Source organism: Talaromyces stipitatus, genomic scaffold (genome assembly GCF_000003125.1).
Source record: "Talaromyces stipitatus ATCC 10500 scf_1105507295549 genomic scaffold, whole genome shotgun sequence".
Classification (NCBI taxonomy): domain Eukaryota; kingdom Fungi; phylum Ascomycota; class Eurotiomycetes; order Eurotiales; family Trichocomaceae; genus Talaromyces; species Talaromyces stipitatus.
This window is the reverse complement of record NW_002990117.1, coordinates 835,199-852,988: the sequence shown is the minus strand read 5'-3', so window position 1 is coordinate 852,988 and position 17,790 is coordinate 835,199. Positions and strand designations below refer to the sequence as shown.

Genomic DNA, 17,790 nt, shown 5'->3' with positions numbered 1-17,790 from the left:
CATGCAAATCCCCATACAGATCCTCCACACTGACGAGTCAGCGGTTTCTTCCTACGATACATATTGTAGAATCAATTCTGTAGGATAAATCATCCGAATCGCTTATAAATTTCCTCGATTGGCGTGTACTCGATAAATATTACTCTTTGCAGCGAAAGAGTCCGAAACACGAGCGGAGATATGGATTAGCTTCATGGATAGTCTCATAATCTCCGCATAATCGGAACCTTCATGGACATTAACAAAGATATAATTTTTCCCCAGGATGGCGTGTAGCCGAAGCTCAGAAAGAGTCTTAAAAGTGCCGGATGACCTGTGGATCCAGGCCCATGTTTCAAAGTCGTATCGGATCATCCACTCCTTTTTTGTCTTTGGGATTCTCGTCAATGATTCTGCAGTGCTTTATATGCATCTCATACATATTTTCCCGGCATGACCACAGTCCGCGTGGGCTTGTCGTCCTTCAAACTCTCCATGTGAGCAGTGACCTCTTGCGGCAAGTGTATGGGTTTGCAGCAATCGGACATTTTTCCGCCGTAGATATTTCGAAAGCTGGACAATGGCTTCTATACAGAAGTTCGGTGGAATGACACAAATCTAGCCATTCATCCAGTTTATCATCAGTATCGATGCTGCCAACAGCCTAAATTCGTCCGGCAGAACAAAGAAGGTAACCCTGCTTATGGGTTCTTAGTAAGTATCCTCGAGTAGCCTTGCAGAAACCTGTACGAAATGTTCTGGGAAGGGGTCCAGAGCAATCATGCGCTCTGACGTAGCTAGATAAGACATACTTGAGGTCGTCATTGGTTCCGCGCACGGCGCCACCTAAGTAGATGTGGTTTGACTAGACTATAGCACAACCCATTCGAGAATTGCAACAGCTAGAAGGGGACAAGACATCTGCCTCTGGACTTGTTAAACAGAAGTATAGGAGGTTATACACATGAGATGGCTGTGGATATGCTCCATGTTTAGGATCCTATACTAACTTTTGCTGGAGAGTGAACAAAATCGAGGCTTCCAAAGCAACTTGACACGTAATCAAGCTTGAGAATCTACGGATAGAACAAAGGTTGCAATTGAGACTCTGGATATTCTTCACTGCGCTGCCAATCCGCACTCACTTCGTAGAGAGGTCTTGGCACATCGCTAATAGAAACAGCGTCTCCTGAAAGGAAAGATTATACTCGCCTATGCTGCTTTCCGACCAATCCCAGCTGATGCATAACTTCCTGAAAGGGTTGGAAAACCCCAGAGACAACAATCCACAGTATATCCTACCAGTCAATCTTTCCTCATTTGTGCCCTTGCTGATAGGTGCAGGGACACCCAGGGAGGGTCTGAGTAATGCACATCAACTAGGCACTAGACAGTTTGAATATGCTCAAGAATCACATTGAAGTTCTGATCTAGTGCATGTATAAATGGTATCTACTTTTCTACACAGTACACCACCAACCCAAATTAGGGTTTGTTTAGGGTTAAACCCTAACTCGGTTTAAATATTGGCCAGGTATGACTAAGCAGTAGGTCTCCATCACGTGCACAAACACTTTCTGTCAACCTAATTGGCCGATGCACTTGAATATCCTCTTGTTCCTCGACTGAAGCGAGAGCAGACAACTTGCACAACAGTTTTCTGGGTAACAACTAATGACCAGTTGACTGAATAGTAGAATAGCATCAACAGTTAACCTGGAGTGCTTGGCAACGGATAATTCACCAGGAGAAAAGACGTTCTAGTACTCCCTTAGAGCAGGAGATGACAAATCCGCCATGAGAATCGTGTAAGCATCCCGAGGTCCACGGGTCCCTCAAATGTTATATCCGTCCACAGGTGTCGTGCAGAGTGTCTTGAGACATGAATTTAGATTTTGTCCTGTTAACAATATGTACAGTTGGGTTTTCTTAATTTGTGACGGATGTGTAACTCTATCCTGCAAGTCATTAATCACCTCTCCTTCCTTCTAGAAAGTTCATCCCGTTCGAGGGGGGGACAAACCACAAACAACAACAAAACAACCCTACCCATCTAGCCAACACCACGTTCTAAACGACAAAAACAGTTACTACTATGAGTAACCAAGATGGAGGCCAGCAACTAAAAGGGGAGCAGTTGCAACTCGAGAAGAAACTGCGCCTCAAGGTGGATTTGCGACTATGCACAATCGCCGGCCTACTATGTAGTCTGAACCTGCTGGACTCCGGAATCATATCCTCTGCTTCAGTGACGAGCATGATCTCCGATCTGGGTCTGGAGGGAACCCGATATTCAGTTTCGATCTTCATCTTCACAGTATCCAGTGTCGTTTTTCAACTACCCTCCACAATCGCTGTGCGATTTATCGGTCCCCGCATATGGTTCGCGTTGATAACGTTTTGTTTCGGCCTCATCACACTGTGTACTGCCTTTGTGCAGTCATGGCGCCAGATGATTGCTCTACGTGTCTTGCTTGGTATTTCCATGTCCGGGATATATCCCGGGTTGACCTATCTGATAAGTACATGGTACACGCGCAAAGAGCAGCAATTACGATTCGCGTTTTTGCAGTCCGGTGAAGTCCTCGTTCTCGCCACGGGGAGTATTGTGAATTACGGACTGAATCATCTCGACAGCCGGGCTGGTTTGGCCGGATGGCGATGGATGTATATCGTCCAGGGATCGATTACCTGTTTGATTGGTATCATGACTTATTGGTGGATGATCGATTTCCCAGAAAAGGCTGCGAAATCAGTTTGGTTTCTGTCCGAGGCGGAAATTCAACTTGCCATAGATCGTATTCGTGCTGATAGAGGTGATGTTATTCCTGATCCTTTTTCGTGGAAGAAAGTTGCTGTCAACTTTCTGGACCCAAAATTGTATGGGTTTTCGGTTTTGTTTTTCTTGTTGAACCTGGTATCGACGTCGATGTCTTACTTCCTGCCTATAATTCTGGAGTCTGGTATGGGATTCTCGGAAAATGCTAGCATTGTACTTTCTGCTCCGGTAAGTACTACTACCCTTTTCTTTCAATCAAACCGTTTCTTCTGACATATATCAGCCATACTACTGGGCCGTCATCCCCGTCCTCTTCACCTCCCTCATAGGGGACAAATACCGCCTCCGGGGACCACTAATCATCTTCAATGCCCTGGTCCTAATTGTAGGCTTCCTCATGTTCGGCATCAAGGCCTCCCACCAAGTCACAGTCCGCTATATAGGCACATACCTCGCCACGGGTGCGTATGTATCCAATTGGGCAGCCCTAAACGCTTACCAAGCCAATAATATCGTGGGTCAATGGAAACGGGCCACCATCGCCGCTGCCGTTACGGCATGTAATGGTTTGGGAGGGATAGCGGGGAGTTTTATCGTTCGTCAACACGAAGCACCTTGGTATCCGACTGCGGTGTGGGTGTCGATTGGGTCGCATATCTTGATGATTGTGATTGTGTGTGGTTTTACGGTTTATTTCAAAATGGAGAATAATTTGGAGAAGAGGAGGAAGAGGGTCATTGAGGGGACGGTAAGCTATTCATTGTCTTTCCCCGTTCCTGAGTCTTTTGTACTGACTGTGAATAGCCCGGGTTCAGGTATACATATTAGAAGGGTGGAACGATGCTTGGATGGAGAGATATCACGACTTTACGACACAGCCCTAAAAGCAGGTATATAATACACGGATGGAATTTATGACTAGAAGATTCTAACACTCTAACCTAATCAATTGGAGTATGATCAAAAGTATCTGCAACTCGATACAGGATTTGCGGGGGTATACAACTGACGAATTAAACGAATGAATGATGAAATAGACAGCCAATGATAAGACATATACAAGATCCTTCTTACGTAGAACTGGAAATGATCATATCATATCCAGTAGGAGATATAGCTTTTGAATCAGATCCCCCGATCAGTCTGTTCCAATTTACTCACTAACCTCTTCATACCCGCCCATTCATCAGCCGGCACCTCTTCCACAGGTCCACTCAGCGCCTTTCCGACTTCAAACACTGTAACAACCCCGTCAAGACCACCCGTTGCAACTCTTCTCCCCTCTCGTTCTTCCCATGCAATCTTATTCAGGCTTCTAGTCAACACCCCTCCCCGGCCGGGAGTCGGCTGAGTCCTGACGGCGGGTACTTCAGTGTCATGGTACAAATCCCATATCTCGACGTTGCCGGCTCCATCGACCAAACCAAACACGCCGGGGCGATGCGGGGACCATTTAGCGTCGTATACGACATCTTCACGGTTGATGTCTAGCAAGGGGGAGATCACTTGAGGTTGTGATGCTAATCCTCCGGCCGTAGCGGATGCGGCTGTTGTAGCTGGTGGTCTGACGCGCCAGAGTTTTACACTCCAGTCTAGACTGGAACTAAGCATGAGATCGCCGAAGTCGACCGGTCCGCGCGCTGGATGGAACGCTGTTGACATTATGGGTGCGGCATGACCGCGATAGGCGAGACGTTGGTCGGTACCTGCTTTTGCGCCTGCGCGGTCGTAGCGATGGCATGGGTATATGCCGCCTTCTTCGGTGCCGACGAGGAAGAAAGTTGGATCAGATTGAGGGAAGGACATTGTTGTTGGAGCTAGATCTTCCGTTCGTGAGGGTGGAGGAGTAGTGAGTTCGAGGTATTCTTGAGGTTGGGAGAGCATGTCTACTGTCCAGCCGCAGACGACGCCGTCAGTGGAGGCGGTTAAAATGTTGTGAGCGTTTTGTGTGCCAATTATGGCGATGCTATAAACTGGATGTGTATGTCCTGCGCCTGTGAGAGGAGTCTTCTGGACTGGTGCGCCGCCACCAGCACGGCTAGATCGTGTATCCCATAGCAGGACTTGTCCGGAATATGTGCCGCCGACGATCAAATTAGGGTGAAATGGTGAGAATTTTGCGGCAAGAATATCTGATGTAGAATGAAAAACGTATTCGGGACGAGAATGAAGATGTTGATTCCAGACTTGAAGTAAACCATCAGGTTCATGAGGTGCAGTTGGATTCTTGGTGTATGCAGCAAGGATTAACTCTGGGAACTATTCAACGCAATTCATTAGTATCTACTCGAATTCCTCCTTGGGACTGATATCGTCTTTCTTACCTTGGGTGAGAAACTTAAATCGCTGATTGTTCGCTTCTTGCTCCATCGCTCGTCGTAGAATTGTGTGATCTCTTTTATACCTCTCCGTTTATTCTCATATTCACCGTCTTCTTCTTGTTCTGCGTTCACGCCGCCGAGTGCATAGTCCGCAAGAATATCGTACTCTTCATCCAGCGCACGTTCAATGACTTTGCTCGATTTCTCCACAAAGTCTAAGAAGTCGTCTGACGAAGTGACTGCATTGAGCTCATCGTCGTTCAATGTGCGAAGAGGGTATCTGAGCTGACTCGAAGATGCCGCAATGCCAATGCCATTGACCTGTTGAGATGCTATAAGCTCTTCCTCGATTTCCTTGCGGATTCTCTCACGAATTTCTTCATCTCGCTCCCGTATTCTCCGACTCAATCTCTTACTCGACGGCGAAGATGGTGCCTCCTCGTTTTCTGCGAGTGGACCATCGGCTATTGTGCTCGGTAAGTCTGAAAGATCATCTGTTTGCACCGCTTTACTATATGTGACTGTCTCCTTTTTCGGTTCAGGGGCAGGCGCGGGTTCCGACACAAAAGGCTCTGTTGCTTCGGTCTGCGTCGCAACGGATTGTGATACCATCCGGACTGGGGGTGGTGAGAATACCTCTGCATTTTCGCCGCTTAGTTGGCTTGCGCTCAACACCGAGTTGGGTCGGCTGCCTCTCCGTGAGGGGCCATCTCCGTCCTTGTATGAGGATGATGAAGGGCGATCGACGAGGCGGGATATGAGGCTGTCGAGCTCTGCTCTGCTATCTGCGCGACTCGGGACGGGTGATACTATCTATTCATCAAGTATTCGTTAGCATACTTAGCATTATGGATTTGACAGATAGCTTGTTTACATCTGAGGCATCGCCAATACTGGCTCGGTTCTGGTTGAACTCTTTCTGGCGCAGTTCTCGTTGACGCTTGAGTTCTGCAAGCTTTGCCTTTTTGGCTAGAATCTCATCCTTACGCGCTTGCATTGTTATTTTCTGTGCTGGGATCAATGGTCAAGCGATGCTGTTTGCTGTCGTGTCAATAAAAGTTCATGTTATGCTCCTGTCGATAAACATGTGGATCGCGCGGAGCACCAATGAGAGCTGCGGAGTTCCTGCCTGGTCCTTAAGGTTGCTCGCTGACATAATCAATGTCCGTCCGCTCGCCGGCGGCCCGGAAAAACTCGCGACAGGAACTTCTGTCCTTGAATGAGTTAACTTGCTAGTGGTTAAACATCCAATTCTATACAGCCATTGACTCTAGATACCTGCGCGACTCGGCCCTTCGGTGTCTAGCCCGGAATCTTCCTTTCGATTCTTTTATTCTGCTGAATTTCCTTCCTCGCCCTGAAGAGGTGGGATTTGCAATCGTCATGGCTTCACAGGGTGTCAACGTGAGTCGACCGGCACAATCTTTCTCGTCGTTCCGCATACAATTCGGTTGGGAATTTCAGTGTCTGACCTTCTCATTACCATTGACTTACAGGTTCTCCGCTATTCTGCCCTTGTCGGTGGTATCTTTTACGGTCTCTGGCACCAATCCGCATTGAACACTCAGGCTAAGCAGGCTGAACACGATCGAGAATACAAGCACAAGGAGTCATTGATTCAAAAGGCCAAGGCTGAGTGGGCCAAGAAGAACGCACCACCTGATACAAAGAGCGGCCGTATGTATTTCCAGTCAACAATTCATGAGCTAAGGAGAAATGGGGTTGTTCTCGGTACCATCGGTTAACCAAATGTAATAGTTGTCACGGATCCCGAAGATCCTCGATTCGACCTAGAAAAGTTCCTTATTGCGAAGGCGGAAGAGAAATAAATGTATACACTTGATAATGGGCGATTTTCTGGAGGAAGATGAAGTTCGTGGGCTAATAGATGGCATGTTGATTTCTCTTTTCACACGATTTATAGATGCCTGCTAAGAGAAGGGCATTTACTACGAAGGCATATGGCTGAAGCCAAATCTGTATCATTTACATCTCCTTTGTACTTCTTTTTTTGCTTGTTCTTCATGGTTCCTGCCAAACTATTGACTTTGTGTGAGTGAAAGGAAAAAAGAATCATATCATGATAGACCATTCATTTGCCATCTTTGTACATATCGAGTCTTCCAACGCTATTGTCTGTACACTACGGTTAATCGTGCGGGTAGGATACTCCAAGGACCTTGATTGCCTCGACCGGGTGAGCCGTAGATTTCTCAAGTGTATGCATACCAGGAAATGAATGACAGACCTCAATCATAATTCGTCAAGTATTTTGGTTGCTAAACTTAAAGACGTAATCTAAGCGATCTATGAATAGTTTGAAGCACCTCTCAGCCCCCTTGGACACTTGCCAAATTCACAATGCGACTGATCTGGTCTAACGGTTGCCTGTATTTGCCGATATCAATATGTTTCTCCGGCACGCGTGGTCGGAAGACCTCTTTGTCAGCATCCCATTCCCATCCTTTCTTCACCAGTATGTCCATCAACTCTGAGTTGGACTCCAGTCCGAGGTACTCTGCGGCTACCTTGGGTCTGATCGATTCGTAGATGCGACTTATGTTTCGGAAGGATCTTTCGGTATAATAAGCTGGGAGCAGACGATGTCAGTATTCGCACATAGAAATATCTGTCTTCCAGGATTGTACTGACAATCAAACCTCTGTACGATGATGTTGACTGGTTCTGGCCATGGCTGAGTTCTCAGTAACCCATAAGTCTCGGAATATTTGTTTTGGTATATCGACCGTAGCACCGCAATACTACGTTGCACCACCGGGTCATTCTGGATCAATGTCGTCGGAATACGCTGCGTTAATGCGCGAGCTTCTTGACTAAAGCAAATCAGTGTCTGTCACGAGATGCAGTAAATGATCCACTTACATTTCGTCTATGAGAAGATGGGAAAAAAGAAATGAGGAGTAGAAGGGAGTCAGAACTGTTGCATTTCGGATTTCTCCAGCTGCTGTAAATTGCTGGCAGGCCTCATCTTCGTAGGAGCTGAGGATTTCGTAGAGTGCGTCATTCGTGGGAGTGTCTGTGAGCACTTTCTGTAGCTGTTCGAGCGACAGCGACGGCGAGTCCATTTTATCCCCAAGCCCAAAATGCGTAGTCAATATTGTAGTAGCTATCGAAGCCCTATTGAGTTAATATTGACCAAATATCCAGCTGGTGGCAGATGGTTGACTGAGGCATGCGGGGAGCTTAGAGCAAAACACGGAGATAAATCGATAGACCCGCTCTCCACTCTAACTTAAGCTGCCATTCGCCAAGACCTCCAAAGAGACCACCTGGCGGAGCTGTCCTTCATCTTCCAACATAATAGCTTCAGAGTTGACAACACTCCGTCACCCATGGTATAATTTCTTCATTGAAGCGTATTTACCTTCGTTTGATTGATTTTCTTGCTTGCTACCGGCCTTCATGGCCTCCACTGCAGTCGATCCCTTTTTAAAGGGAAACACAGGGAGAAATACTCGCGGCCTCCTCCGCATCGTCATTCTATGCACCATTGCTGCGGCCGCCATTGCCAGTCGTCTTTTCAGTGTGATTCGTACGTTTGAAATCAATTGAAAGGAAATTACGAACATGTCATAACTAACAGTTTATTTCAGGTTTTGAAAGTATTATTCACGAATGTACGTGTCTTGAATTACCAATGAATGACCCGGCCGACTTGATACTGACAAAGCCATTGTCGCAGTCGACCCCTGGTTCAATTTCAGAGCAACTAAACATTTGGTCGAACATGGCTTCTATAGTTTCTGGGATTGGTTCGATGACCGTACGTGCCAATATCCTGACAGGACTCGTTTTGATATAACAAGCTGACAGGTGTCAGGAACGTGGCATCCTCTCGGACGTGTCACCGGTGGTACTCTTTACCCCGGATTGATGGTGACCAGTGGTGTGATCTATCACTTTCTTCGATTCCTTACGATCCCGGTCGATATTCGCAACATCTGTGTCCTGCTCGCACCTGGTTTCTCTGGCTTGACCGCATTAGCAACTTATCTCCTGACCAACGAAATGACAACATCTCCTTCTGCTGGTCTTCTCGCCGCGGCATTCATGGGTATCACACCTGGATACATTTCACGATCCGTTGCCGGAAGTTACGATAATGAAGCCATCGCCATTTTCCTGCTTGTCTTCACCTTCTTCCTCTGGATCAAAGCTGTCAAGAACGGCTCTATTATGTGGGGAGCTCTGACTGCGCTGTTCTATGGATACATGGTTTCTGCATGGGGTGGCTACGTCTTTATCACTAACCTGATCCCATTACACATTTTTGTACTCATCTGTATGGGCCGGTACAGCTCACGCCTGTACATCAGCTACACCACATGGTATGCATTGGGAACGTTGGCCAGTATGCAGATTCCTTTTGTTGGTTTCTTGCCAATCCGTAGCAGTGATCACATGTCTGCTTTGGGTATGTACCGCAATCGCCTTGGAGCCAGTCCAGTTAGACTAATTTACTTTTACAGGTATCTTTGGCTTGATTCAGGTGGTTGCTTTCGTCGACTGGGTCCGAACCCAAGTCCCCGGCAAACAGTTCCAGACTCTCCTGACTTCTCTTGTTCTGCTTATCTTCGGTGTTTCGTTTATCGGATTGGTCGGCCTGACTCTATCTGGTATCATTGCACCCTGGAGCGGCCGTTTCTATTCTCTCTGGGATACAGGATACGCCAAGATCCATATTCCCATCATTGCCTCTGTGTCCGAACATCAGCCCACAGCATGGCCCGCTTTCTTCTTCGACCTCAACTTCTTGATCTGGCTCTTCCCAGCAGGTGTATACATGTGTTTCCGTGAGCTTCGTGACGAGCACGTCTTCGTTGTCATTTACTCCGTCCTTGCAAGCTACTTTGCTGGTGTCATGGTGCGTTTGATGCTCACCCTCACACCCATTGTATGTGTGGCCGCTGCCATTGCATTGTCATACATCCTGGACACCTACCTGCTTCTCAAGAGCCCATCAGCTGGTCAAGAGACTGTCCCTGCAAAATCATCCGATGGTCTACGAAGCGAGCGCGGCACCGTTCATGGTATCAGCTCGACATTCTCAAAGGTGTTCACAACTGCCTCTGTTTCGGCCTACCTCTTACTTTTCGTCGCTCATTGTACCTGGGTCACTTCCAACGCGTATTCCTCACCATCAGTTGTGTTGGCCAGCCGCATGCCTGACGGTAGTCAGTTTATCATCGATGACTACCGTGAAGCATACTACTGGCTACGTCAAAACACTGCGCAAAACGCCAAGATCATGTCCTGGTGGGATTATGGCTACCAGATCGGTGGAATGGCCGATCGACCAACCTTGGTTGACAACAATACCTGGAACAACACACACATCGCCACTGTCGGTAAAGCGATGAGCTCTCGCGAAGAAGTCAGCTACCCCATCCTCCGCCAACATGACGTGGACTACGTCCTAGTGGTCTTTGGAGGGTTACTAGGCTACTCCGGTGACGATATCAATAAGTTCCTATGGATGGTGCGTATCGCAGAGGGCATCTGGCCGGACCAGGTGAAGGAACGAGACTTTTTCACTGCACGCGGCGAATATCGTGTCGATGATGAAGCCACCCCTACCATGCGCAACAGTTTGATGTAAGCCCAAGCTTCCATTCAGTGTTTGAAAGAATAATCCCAACTAAGATTGAAACAGGTATAAAATGTCCTACTACAACTTCAACAACCTCTTCCCGGCGGGCATGGCTCAAGACCGAGTCCGAGGCGTCAGACTGCCCGCTGAGGGACCCCAACTAAGCACCCTTGAAGAAGCATTCACCAGCGAAAACTGGATTATTCGAATCTATAAAGTGAAACCATTAGATAATGTGGGTCGTGATCATCAAACTGCCGTCGCGTTTGAGAAGGGTCATAAGAAGAAGAAGAGTACGAAGAGGAAGGGACCGCCTGTTTTGAGGGTTGAGTAGAGATTGAGATACGAGTAAAACTTGAACTTGTCTTTCTGTTGGTTTGACTACCTCTTATCAGGTAATACTTATATATCTTTCCTCGTTGTGTTTTACCTGTTTTTACTCTGGGACTGCTACCTCTAAGGGTATCCTATTTGATGGGAGAAGAAAAAGGCTCGTTTCGATTTGCATGACAATCTTTCTTTGTATGATAATACCTATAGCATAAAATAAGGATCTGCTCAATTGTAACGATTGTATCTGGCATGCTTCTCATGCATGGAATTAAATTTTTTTTCGCCACGTTCAAATGGGAGTGGAGTCCCAAAGTCCTTGTAATACTGATGCAAAAGAGTAATGAAATACGGAGCCCCTATATTTATGTCCCTATCATACATAGACTGCATTATGGTAATTTGCTGATCTGTCAAGGAAAAAAATCCCTTTACGCCGTCGTATTCCGGTGCCTTTCTGTTTCCACTGTAGGACGAATGTCATACCTTCCCTAACCCTCCGTGTTTATTTTACAATAAAGTAGGCCCAATCAAAAGACCTATCATGAAGCCACATATCGTGACAGTTGCTGAATGGTGCGGTTACGCAATCATGCTCTAGCAACTTGTTGTTGTACACCGTTGGTAGTACTACCTGTAACCGAGACTTCTCGTGTTTGTTGTGATGAAATAGCTTCCGGTCTCCATCTCGAAAGCACTCTGCTGGCTGCTGGTCTTGCCTCTTCGTCTGTAAACGGAATATTAGCTCCATTGATATAATTACCCGGTGAGGAAACGTAGAATTTACATGTATTGTATATCTCTTCCAAAGTGTTAAGACACATCTCTCTCGCTGGGGGTCTGAACATTACTAGGTAACTGCAAAGAATTAGTTTCTCGTCAATCATCTATTGAGGAATTAAAGAGGTGGAAGCATACTGTAACGCCTGAACACAAAGATTAATACGCTCCGGATCCCTCGCCAGCGTCTGCACTCGCCCAATAATCGGTAACGTAACCTCCGGAATCTCACTCAAAAACCGAATGAGAATCTTGACATCACGCGCGTCAAGATATGGCAATATGCCACCTAACAGCCGCAAAACCCAGGAATCATAGTGCAGCGGTACAGAGACTTCCTCGCTCTTCCCACGCTGAGAAGCGGCTGCTTCCATCTGCATACGGTCGTTGTACCATTCTTCGTTTAACCACATGATTCCAATATTGATTCGAGATCGGAAATCTTCCAAGATATGTCGATATAATAAATCACGAATGTAGTTTGAAATAGTGGGTCGACCGTCTGAAGTCTGGATTTCGCCAGCGGCAGCTTCTAGTTTTGCGGGAGCTCTTGTCGCCATGCGTACTAGCATTGTTATCCATGCTTCCTTTGAGTCGAGAGAACCGCCAGCAAGACGTGCGAATCCCTTTCGATCTGATGAAGAAGCTGAAGCTGAAGTCGAAGCCGAGGATGCTGCTGCCCCACCGGCAGTGACGGGTTTAGCAGCTGCTTTAAATGGCGTTGCTATCATCATCTCAAAGACGCGATCAGCGGCAGCACGACCTATCTCATTTGCTTCGTTTCCTGTCAAGGGTGGAGGTCTGCTGAGTTGGAATGGTCCCAGTTCAGGCTCTACTTCGAATATTGCGGCTGTGGTATCTTGGACTTCGGACTCGGGAATATCCACGGGTTGGTATTCGGGCTCGTATTCGTCCTCATCTTCTTCGGCCGGAGCTTGGGCTTGTTGTGCTTGTCGAGCAATTAGGGTTTGATATCGACCGCGGATAGCCTGCTAATGTTAGTACATCATTCCTCCTTTGATATGCATTCAGCTACTTACATCAGTCGCCTGAGTAAGCGCATTTTGATCAACACGTCCGAGAACAGCTACTGCAATTTTGACTATGAGATCAGGGGGGAGCTGTTTCACGTCAAAAGAGGAAAGTCCAATATCTTCTGTCAGGGTATAGAGTTGAGAATAGCTGATAGGGCCTTCGGGAAGAGGAGGAATCTTGAGCAAAGGAGGAGTTTCGGCACCGAGTCTTGCTCTTTTCGCATTATCAAGACCGTCTGTGGGCTCATCCGGAAGAGCGCGCTTTCGGGATGATGCATCGAATGCTTCTATGCAGTTTTGCGCCAGTCTTTCCATGTGTTGATGCATTTTTCCGGCAAGTGGATGATTGGGGTTTCTATAACGGACGGCGTTAGAAGCATGTCTAGAAGTGTTCTAATACTTGAAACTAACCTCTTCAGTAGATTGATCAATACAGCGCGCGTTGTCCGCTCCATTGACTTGATCTTAACACGCATAGTAGATGTCATTGGTCCATGGTCTACTTTAACAGGATTGAAGTTCAGTAATGTTTCCAGAATCTTATTAGCAATGGTGGGACGAGTGCGAATCAATATCCCCAGGCAGTTGATTGTCGCATTCACAAGAATCGCATCACTGTAGGCTATCAGTATAGAACTGAAGCATCTTGTAATGCTACTTACTCGGCATTGTCCTGTAGAACAGTAAGAAGTCGATCCAGCAGACCCGACGCTTCTGCTTCAAGATTCGGTATCGAGAGCAGTGAATGAGTCCTAGGCACAATGGCAATAGAAGTTTCGTTCCTCTCTGGCCGCTGCACAAACACGAGTTAATGCATATCCAAGTGTATTCATCGACAAGACAGGTAGTTACGCACTCGGGGATCAGCAATCGGTCCTGGAGTCTGAGTATGAACGACCTTCTGCACAAACTTGATACAGCATACCCTGACCGGGTGAGGCGCACTGTCCATTCTCTGGAGTATATTATGTTTTATTGAAGTGATCTGCTCCCACATGGCCTTGTCGTCTGGGTGGTGGATTCTAGTGGAACACTAGGTTAGACATCGAACAGATATTGACAGGGCTACTTTGGTCCATCTACGAAATGCTAAAGGGAGCTTGATAACAGAGAAGAAAGAAAACATACATATGTCTGAAAACGAACGGATATAGACTTGATACCGTCTGCACCGCGCTCTTAACCACTGCGACATCCTCTGCCTCATTTCCTAAGTATTCATTCAATGTGGGCAACACGGTACCAGAGAGCGACTCCTTGCGGTCCGAAGGTAGTGTCGTATTTGCAAAAGTCTCTGCGAGGAAATCCGCACCCCATCGTCGAAGGTCTAATCGCGCATTTATGCCAATGATAGGTAATATGCCCTGCAGGACCTGTGGATAGAGTGCGGCATCGGATAGGACAAGGTTGCGAGCTGCTTCGAGTTGGTTCAGTTGCTCTTTTAGGTCAACTTGAGCCATTTTGGTTGGACTCGCGTCGGCCGGCGCAGCCGCACCACTAGGATGAGTCTTATATCTCAGTGGAGCGCAGTAGAAGACTGACCGGTATCGAAACTTCAGATGGAGTTGGGGCCGAAAGCTTTCTTCAGTCGCGTGTCGGGCTGTAAACGTAGATTGCGCGGAACAATTTGGGTATCTTAGAGATAAGAAACACGAAGCTCAGACTAAGGAAATCGACTAGAATAGTCCGAGTCTACAGAGAGCAAGGAGGATGTGCACAGGTCGAGAGGAGGTTGAAGGAGTATTGTTCTTGGCTGAGCAACAAGCTTGTCGGAGAGGAACAAACAAGAGCCATGACGAACCAATCGGCGTTGATTGTGCACCGCCACATATAACATCGGAGCACGCGCCACATAACATGACACCAAGATCTTCAATTGTGGCTTTAAAGCATCTTCCGACGTCCGCGGAATTTCTGTTCCTCACGACATCCATACACTTTCCAATCGCAACATCGCTCGCTTCAAGACACTTTGGATTGATCACCAAGATGCCATCTGGAATGTACGTCTCTTACCTATCCATCGAATGAATCCCGTTTTCTCAAGCAGAGATAACCCTCCTCGCCCATCCGATTGACAATCATATCATATGCTGAGACTAATACTTCAATGTGATCCAGCTTCAATTCAAGTTACTACGGCAAAGACTACCGAGCCGGTGCTGCTCTACTCCGTGCTCGACGACCATACCTCGTCAGAAATACATTGACCGGTCTCGGTCTTTGTGGATTCGTTGTTGGTGTTTGTACGTCTTAATTCGTTTCCTGTTTCAGATGAGAGACAATAATTGATGGTATTATAGACGTCTTCACAATCCGCGCAGTTGGTCAAGAAGATTTCTCCGATGTCGTTGTTCCTCCGGCCCCGGCCACGGCCACGAATCAACAACAGAAGTAGTTTCTTCGACTACTTCTATTCAGCTTTCGCTGCGAAATACATGTACAGATACTTTTTATTGACGGAGTTAGAACTTGCATAAGGCGTTCGGGATTTCGAAAATTTACAAGCGCTTTTCAATTGAGCGCGTGGACAGAAGAAGACTGAGGATTCTACGTTAGACTATTTCGAGATATATATGGAATTGAAGAACCTCGCTTCTACAACTAGCAAAATCCTAGGAACGGGCTTTTAGTATCTCTATGCTAGCGTTTGAAGTTCCTCCACCATCGATGAACAGTACGTAGCTGATTTCTGGCAATTTCGTCTGTCATGGCATAGCGAGAGGGTATGGGATTCTGAGATAACATTCTCGTAAAGCTCTCAAATCTCATACGCGCGTCCATCAATAACTCGCGTTTAAGGCTGTAGTATAGCTTGACAATTCGCTGACGAGGATTCAGGAAAGAAAGGAGACCCGTTATACGGATACCGCCTCCGATCAAGAGCAGGTGATCGCTCCGCAACACTCCTTGGTTGGCGCTACATCGATACGGGCCATCCACCAATGTAAGCAGACGCTCGCACGGTTTTAAATATGAAGTCATATCTTGCCCCTTTCGGACGAAAATAGTTACGCCTGTGTTTATGTAGAACCCATTGGTCGATAGCCGATTTTGACTGTCCTCGTCAGATGTAATATGTATGGCTTTGCGGGCCTTTTCGTCCAGCCTGCCCTCCGCGTCTGAGTTTTGTTCTTGAGCATGCTGCTGCTGGGGGCTGAGAATGGAAGTCGGGATTATGGAGAAAGGATGATTCTCACAAGCGCGCCAGGGATGAATCGGCGGAAAGTGCACATGGACTCTGTGACAAGGCATTATAGCCCACCGCAGTCCGGGGATATCGATACGCACAATCTGATGACTCACCTCGCTCACCTTCGCATAATGGAGCCCAGCTTTAAGAAGGCGAAGGAGGCGTATCAAACGATCAAAGAACCAAACTGCAATAGCAGTGTATAGCCATGTCTCGTAGCCAAAGGTAAACCCATATTCGAATTGAATGTGATACCAGCAACCAACGACGAAAATGACAGCCAGGATGACATGCGTCACGAGAGAGAGGTCATAAACCTGACGGCGAATGATCAGGATGCTTGTCAGCATGATGGCAACAGCGGTGACGGTTGCGACACAACCCCCATATCCAGTATGGTTTGGTCAGATTGGACGTATATTCGTCCACCTTGACCCATAGAATCAGATCAAGGATAGAGTGCACAAGAGCTTGGAAGATAAAGATGCGGGCTATCCATCGATGAAAGAACAAATATATTGTATAAGGCTAATCAATTAACCAAAGGAGGATATTATTCCTACTTGAAAACAAAAACATAACCGGTGTGAGACAAAAGGCACTGGCACCAGCGCGAAGGCAGACGTAGAACATGAGTTCCTGGTAATGATTCTCGTACCACTGCATAAGCCGCTCTGGGTACAAGGTCTTGTAGTCGACAGAGATGAAGATGCCGTTTAGAATGACCATGAGAAGAATGAATAGGGCCTGGCCAATGGTCGGAGCATTTCCAATGAAGTAAGGAAGTGGTCGTTCATGATATGTGCCAATGATGCTTGGCCAAAGTTGTGGCTGGAGCCTTTCTCGTACGCGAGTCATGAATGGGAGATAGTCCATCCACGTAAGTAAAATCGGAAGGGCAAAGATGGCCACACATATTGCGAGTCTGCACAGGTGGAAAAGGAATGATTAGCTAAATCAAGTACACATCTTCAGATTGAATGGAACCGACATACCCGAAATATGACTCCAAAGCAGTCTCGCGAAAGTAGTATATCAATGTGTTTTCCGTATCGGTGAACACGGCCATAGTCGTAAGCACCGTCTCATTCAACATGCCTTCTCCAGTAAGCACACGCAAAGGAGGCTCCACGATCTTACTCATAGTTTCCCCATAACTCCATTGCGGTGTGACAGACACATCTCCAGTAATCTCCGTCTCCCAGGACTTTTCAATGCACGAGGCGCGTATATCATCTGGACAATAGAGGTGAATGTATTAAGTAATAGAGCTTAAAAAGGGGAAGTTAGACGCTCGATATATAGCAATCTTACGCGCAAGGTCGTCGGCGGTCGTATGGCCGCCCTCCTCGATAGTGTTGGAGCATGATAAAGTGAAAGGCGAGAATGATCGGTAGCAGGCATGCGCACAATAAAAGTCGTAGAATTCGAAGCCATCGATGCCGGCAAGTCCGCTCTTTTGGAGGGGAACAGGGCCTGTAGCTACCACACTTGCTACAAGTAAGCATAACAATCTGAGGACGCCTAGAAGTTCCATTCTGAGTACAGAGTCTTTAGGATAGGCGTGAAGGAACTGTGTTGCGAGAGGGCTTCAGCTTCTGGCATGTTATGACCATGCAAAAACACCAATCGAAAGGATTGCATGACTGTACATAAAACCCCGCGGCCATAATATCAATGATTATTCTCATGGAGCCAGAGTATAGTATATGATCCTTCGTTGCGGTCTCGATTCTATAAAAAACTGCTCAAAGTTGTGTATC

General features: G+C 47.0%; 9 protein-coding genes across 9 annotated transcripts; 4 read left to right on the top strand and 5 right to left on the bottom strand.

Annotated features, from left to right (window-relative positions):
• Window positions 1-1,899: 1,899 nt before the first annotated feature.
• On the top strand, window positions 1,900-3,934 carry TSTA_011820 (MFS transporter, putative). Its single transcript, XM_002483262.1, has 3 exons — window positions 1,900-2,986; window positions 3,042-3,506; window positions 3,563-3,934. Exons 1-3 carry the CDS (start codon window positions 2,075-2,077, stop codon window positions 3,584-3,586), a joined length of 1,401 nt encoding a protein of 466 aa, XP_002483307.1. The 5' UTR covers window positions 1,900-2,074; the 3' UTR covers window positions 3,587-3,934.
• On the bottom strand, window positions 3,884-6,076 carry TSTA_011810 (dynein intermediate chain, putative; the record flags this gene model as incomplete). The annotated part of the gene is made up of 3 exons (XM_002483261.1): window positions 3,884-5,017; window positions 5,083-5,892; window positions 5,954-6,076. The coding sequence occupies 3 exons, from the start codon at window positions 6,074-6,076 to the stop codon at window positions 3,884-3,886; spliced, it is 2,067 nt and encodes a 688-aa protein (XP_002483306.1).
• A 237-nt stretch (window positions 6,077-6,313) lies between these two features.
• Window positions 6,314-7,269, top strand: TSTA_011800 (uncharacterized protein). The gene is made up of 3 exons (XM_002483260.1): window positions 6,314-6,483; window positions 6,576-6,756; window positions 6,838-7,269. The coding sequence occupies exons 1-3, from the start codon at window positions 6,463-6,465 to the stop codon at window positions 6,906-6,908; spliced, it is 273 nt and encodes a 90-aa protein (XP_002483305.1). The 5' UTR covers window positions 6,314-6,462; the 3' UTR covers window positions 6,909-7,269.
• A 51-nt stretch (window positions 7,270-7,320) lies between these two features.
• On the bottom strand, window positions 7,321-8,287 carry TSTA_011790 (COP9 signalosome subunit 8 (CsnH), putative). The gene is made up of 3 exons (XM_002483259.1): window positions 7,963-8,287; window positions 7,732-7,913; window positions 7,321-7,669 (listed from the first exon to the last, which is right to left on the bottom strand). The coding sequence occupies exons 1-3, from the start codon at window positions 8,163-8,165 to the stop codon at window positions 7,410-7,412; spliced, it is 645 nt and encodes a 214-aa protein (XP_002483304.1). The 5' UTR covers window positions 8,166-8,287; the 3' UTR covers window positions 7,321-7,409.
• A 127-nt stretch (window positions 8,288-8,414) lies between these two features.
• On the top strand, window positions 8,415-11,260 carry TSTA_011780 (oligosaccharyl transferase subunit (Stt3), putative). Its single transcript, XM_002483258.1, has 6 exons — window positions 8,415-8,632; window positions 8,694-8,717; window positions 8,783-8,863; window positions 8,921-9,514; window positions 9,570-10,695; window positions 10,754-11,260. Exons 1-6 carry the CDS (start codon window positions 8,503-8,505, stop codon window positions 11,022-11,024), a joined length of 2,226 nt encoding a protein of 741 aa, XP_002483303.1. The 5' UTR covers window positions 8,415-8,502; the 3' UTR covers window positions 11,025-11,260.
• Window positions 11,261-11,375: 115 nt separating this feature from the next.
• On the bottom strand, window positions 11,376-14,294 carry TSTA_011770 (mRNA cleavage and polyadenylation specificity factor complex subunit (Pta1), putative; the record flags this gene model as incomplete). Its single annotated transcript, XM_002483257.1, has 8 exons — window positions 11,376-11,747; window positions 11,808-11,878; window positions 11,939-12,789; window positions 12,841-13,189; window positions 13,246-13,449; window positions 13,497-13,627; window positions 13,691-13,856; window positions 13,963-14,294. 8 exons carry the CDS (start codon window positions 14,292-14,294, stop codon window positions 11,611-11,613), a joined length of 2,241 nt encoding a protein of 746 aa, XP_002483302.1. The 3' UTR covers window positions 11,376-11,610.
• Window positions 14,295-14,757: 463 nt separating this feature from the next.
• TSTA_011760 (uncharacterized protein) lies at window positions 14,758-15,474 on the top strand. The gene is made up of 3 exons (XM_002483256.1): window positions 14,758-14,837; window positions 14,956-15,080; window positions 15,138-15,474. The coding sequence occupies exons 1-3, from the start codon at window positions 14,824-14,826 to the stop codon at window positions 15,230-15,232; spliced, it is 234 nt and encodes a 77-aa protein (XP_002483301.1). The 5' UTR covers window positions 14,758-14,823; the 3' UTR covers window positions 15,233-15,474.
• Window positions 15,475-15,477: 3 nt separating this feature from the next.
• TSTA_011750 (ferric-chelate reductase (Fre2), putative) lies at window positions 15,478-16,377 on the bottom strand (the record flags this gene model as incomplete). Its single annotated transcript, XM_002483255.1, has 2 exons — window positions 15,478-16,128; window positions 16,150-16,377. 2 exons carry the CDS (start codon window positions 16,375-16,377, stop codon window positions 15,478-15,480), a joined length of 879 nt encoding a protein of 292 aa, XP_002483300.1.
• Window positions 16,378-16,555: 178 nt separating this feature from the next.
• Window positions 16,556-17,787, bottom strand: TSTA_011740 (uncharacterized protein; the record flags this gene model as incomplete). The annotated part of the gene is made up of 4 exons (XM_002483254.1): window positions 17,680-17,787; window positions 17,342-17,600; window positions 17,023-17,263; window positions 16,556-16,952 (listed from the first exon to the last, which is right to left on the bottom strand). Exons 1-4 carry the CDS (start codon window positions 17,716-17,718, stop codon window positions 16,556-16,558), a joined length of 936 nt encoding a protein of 311 aa, XP_002483299.1. The 5' UTR covers window positions 17,719-17,787.
• Between the last annotated feature and the right edge of the window lie 3 nt (window positions 17,788-17,790).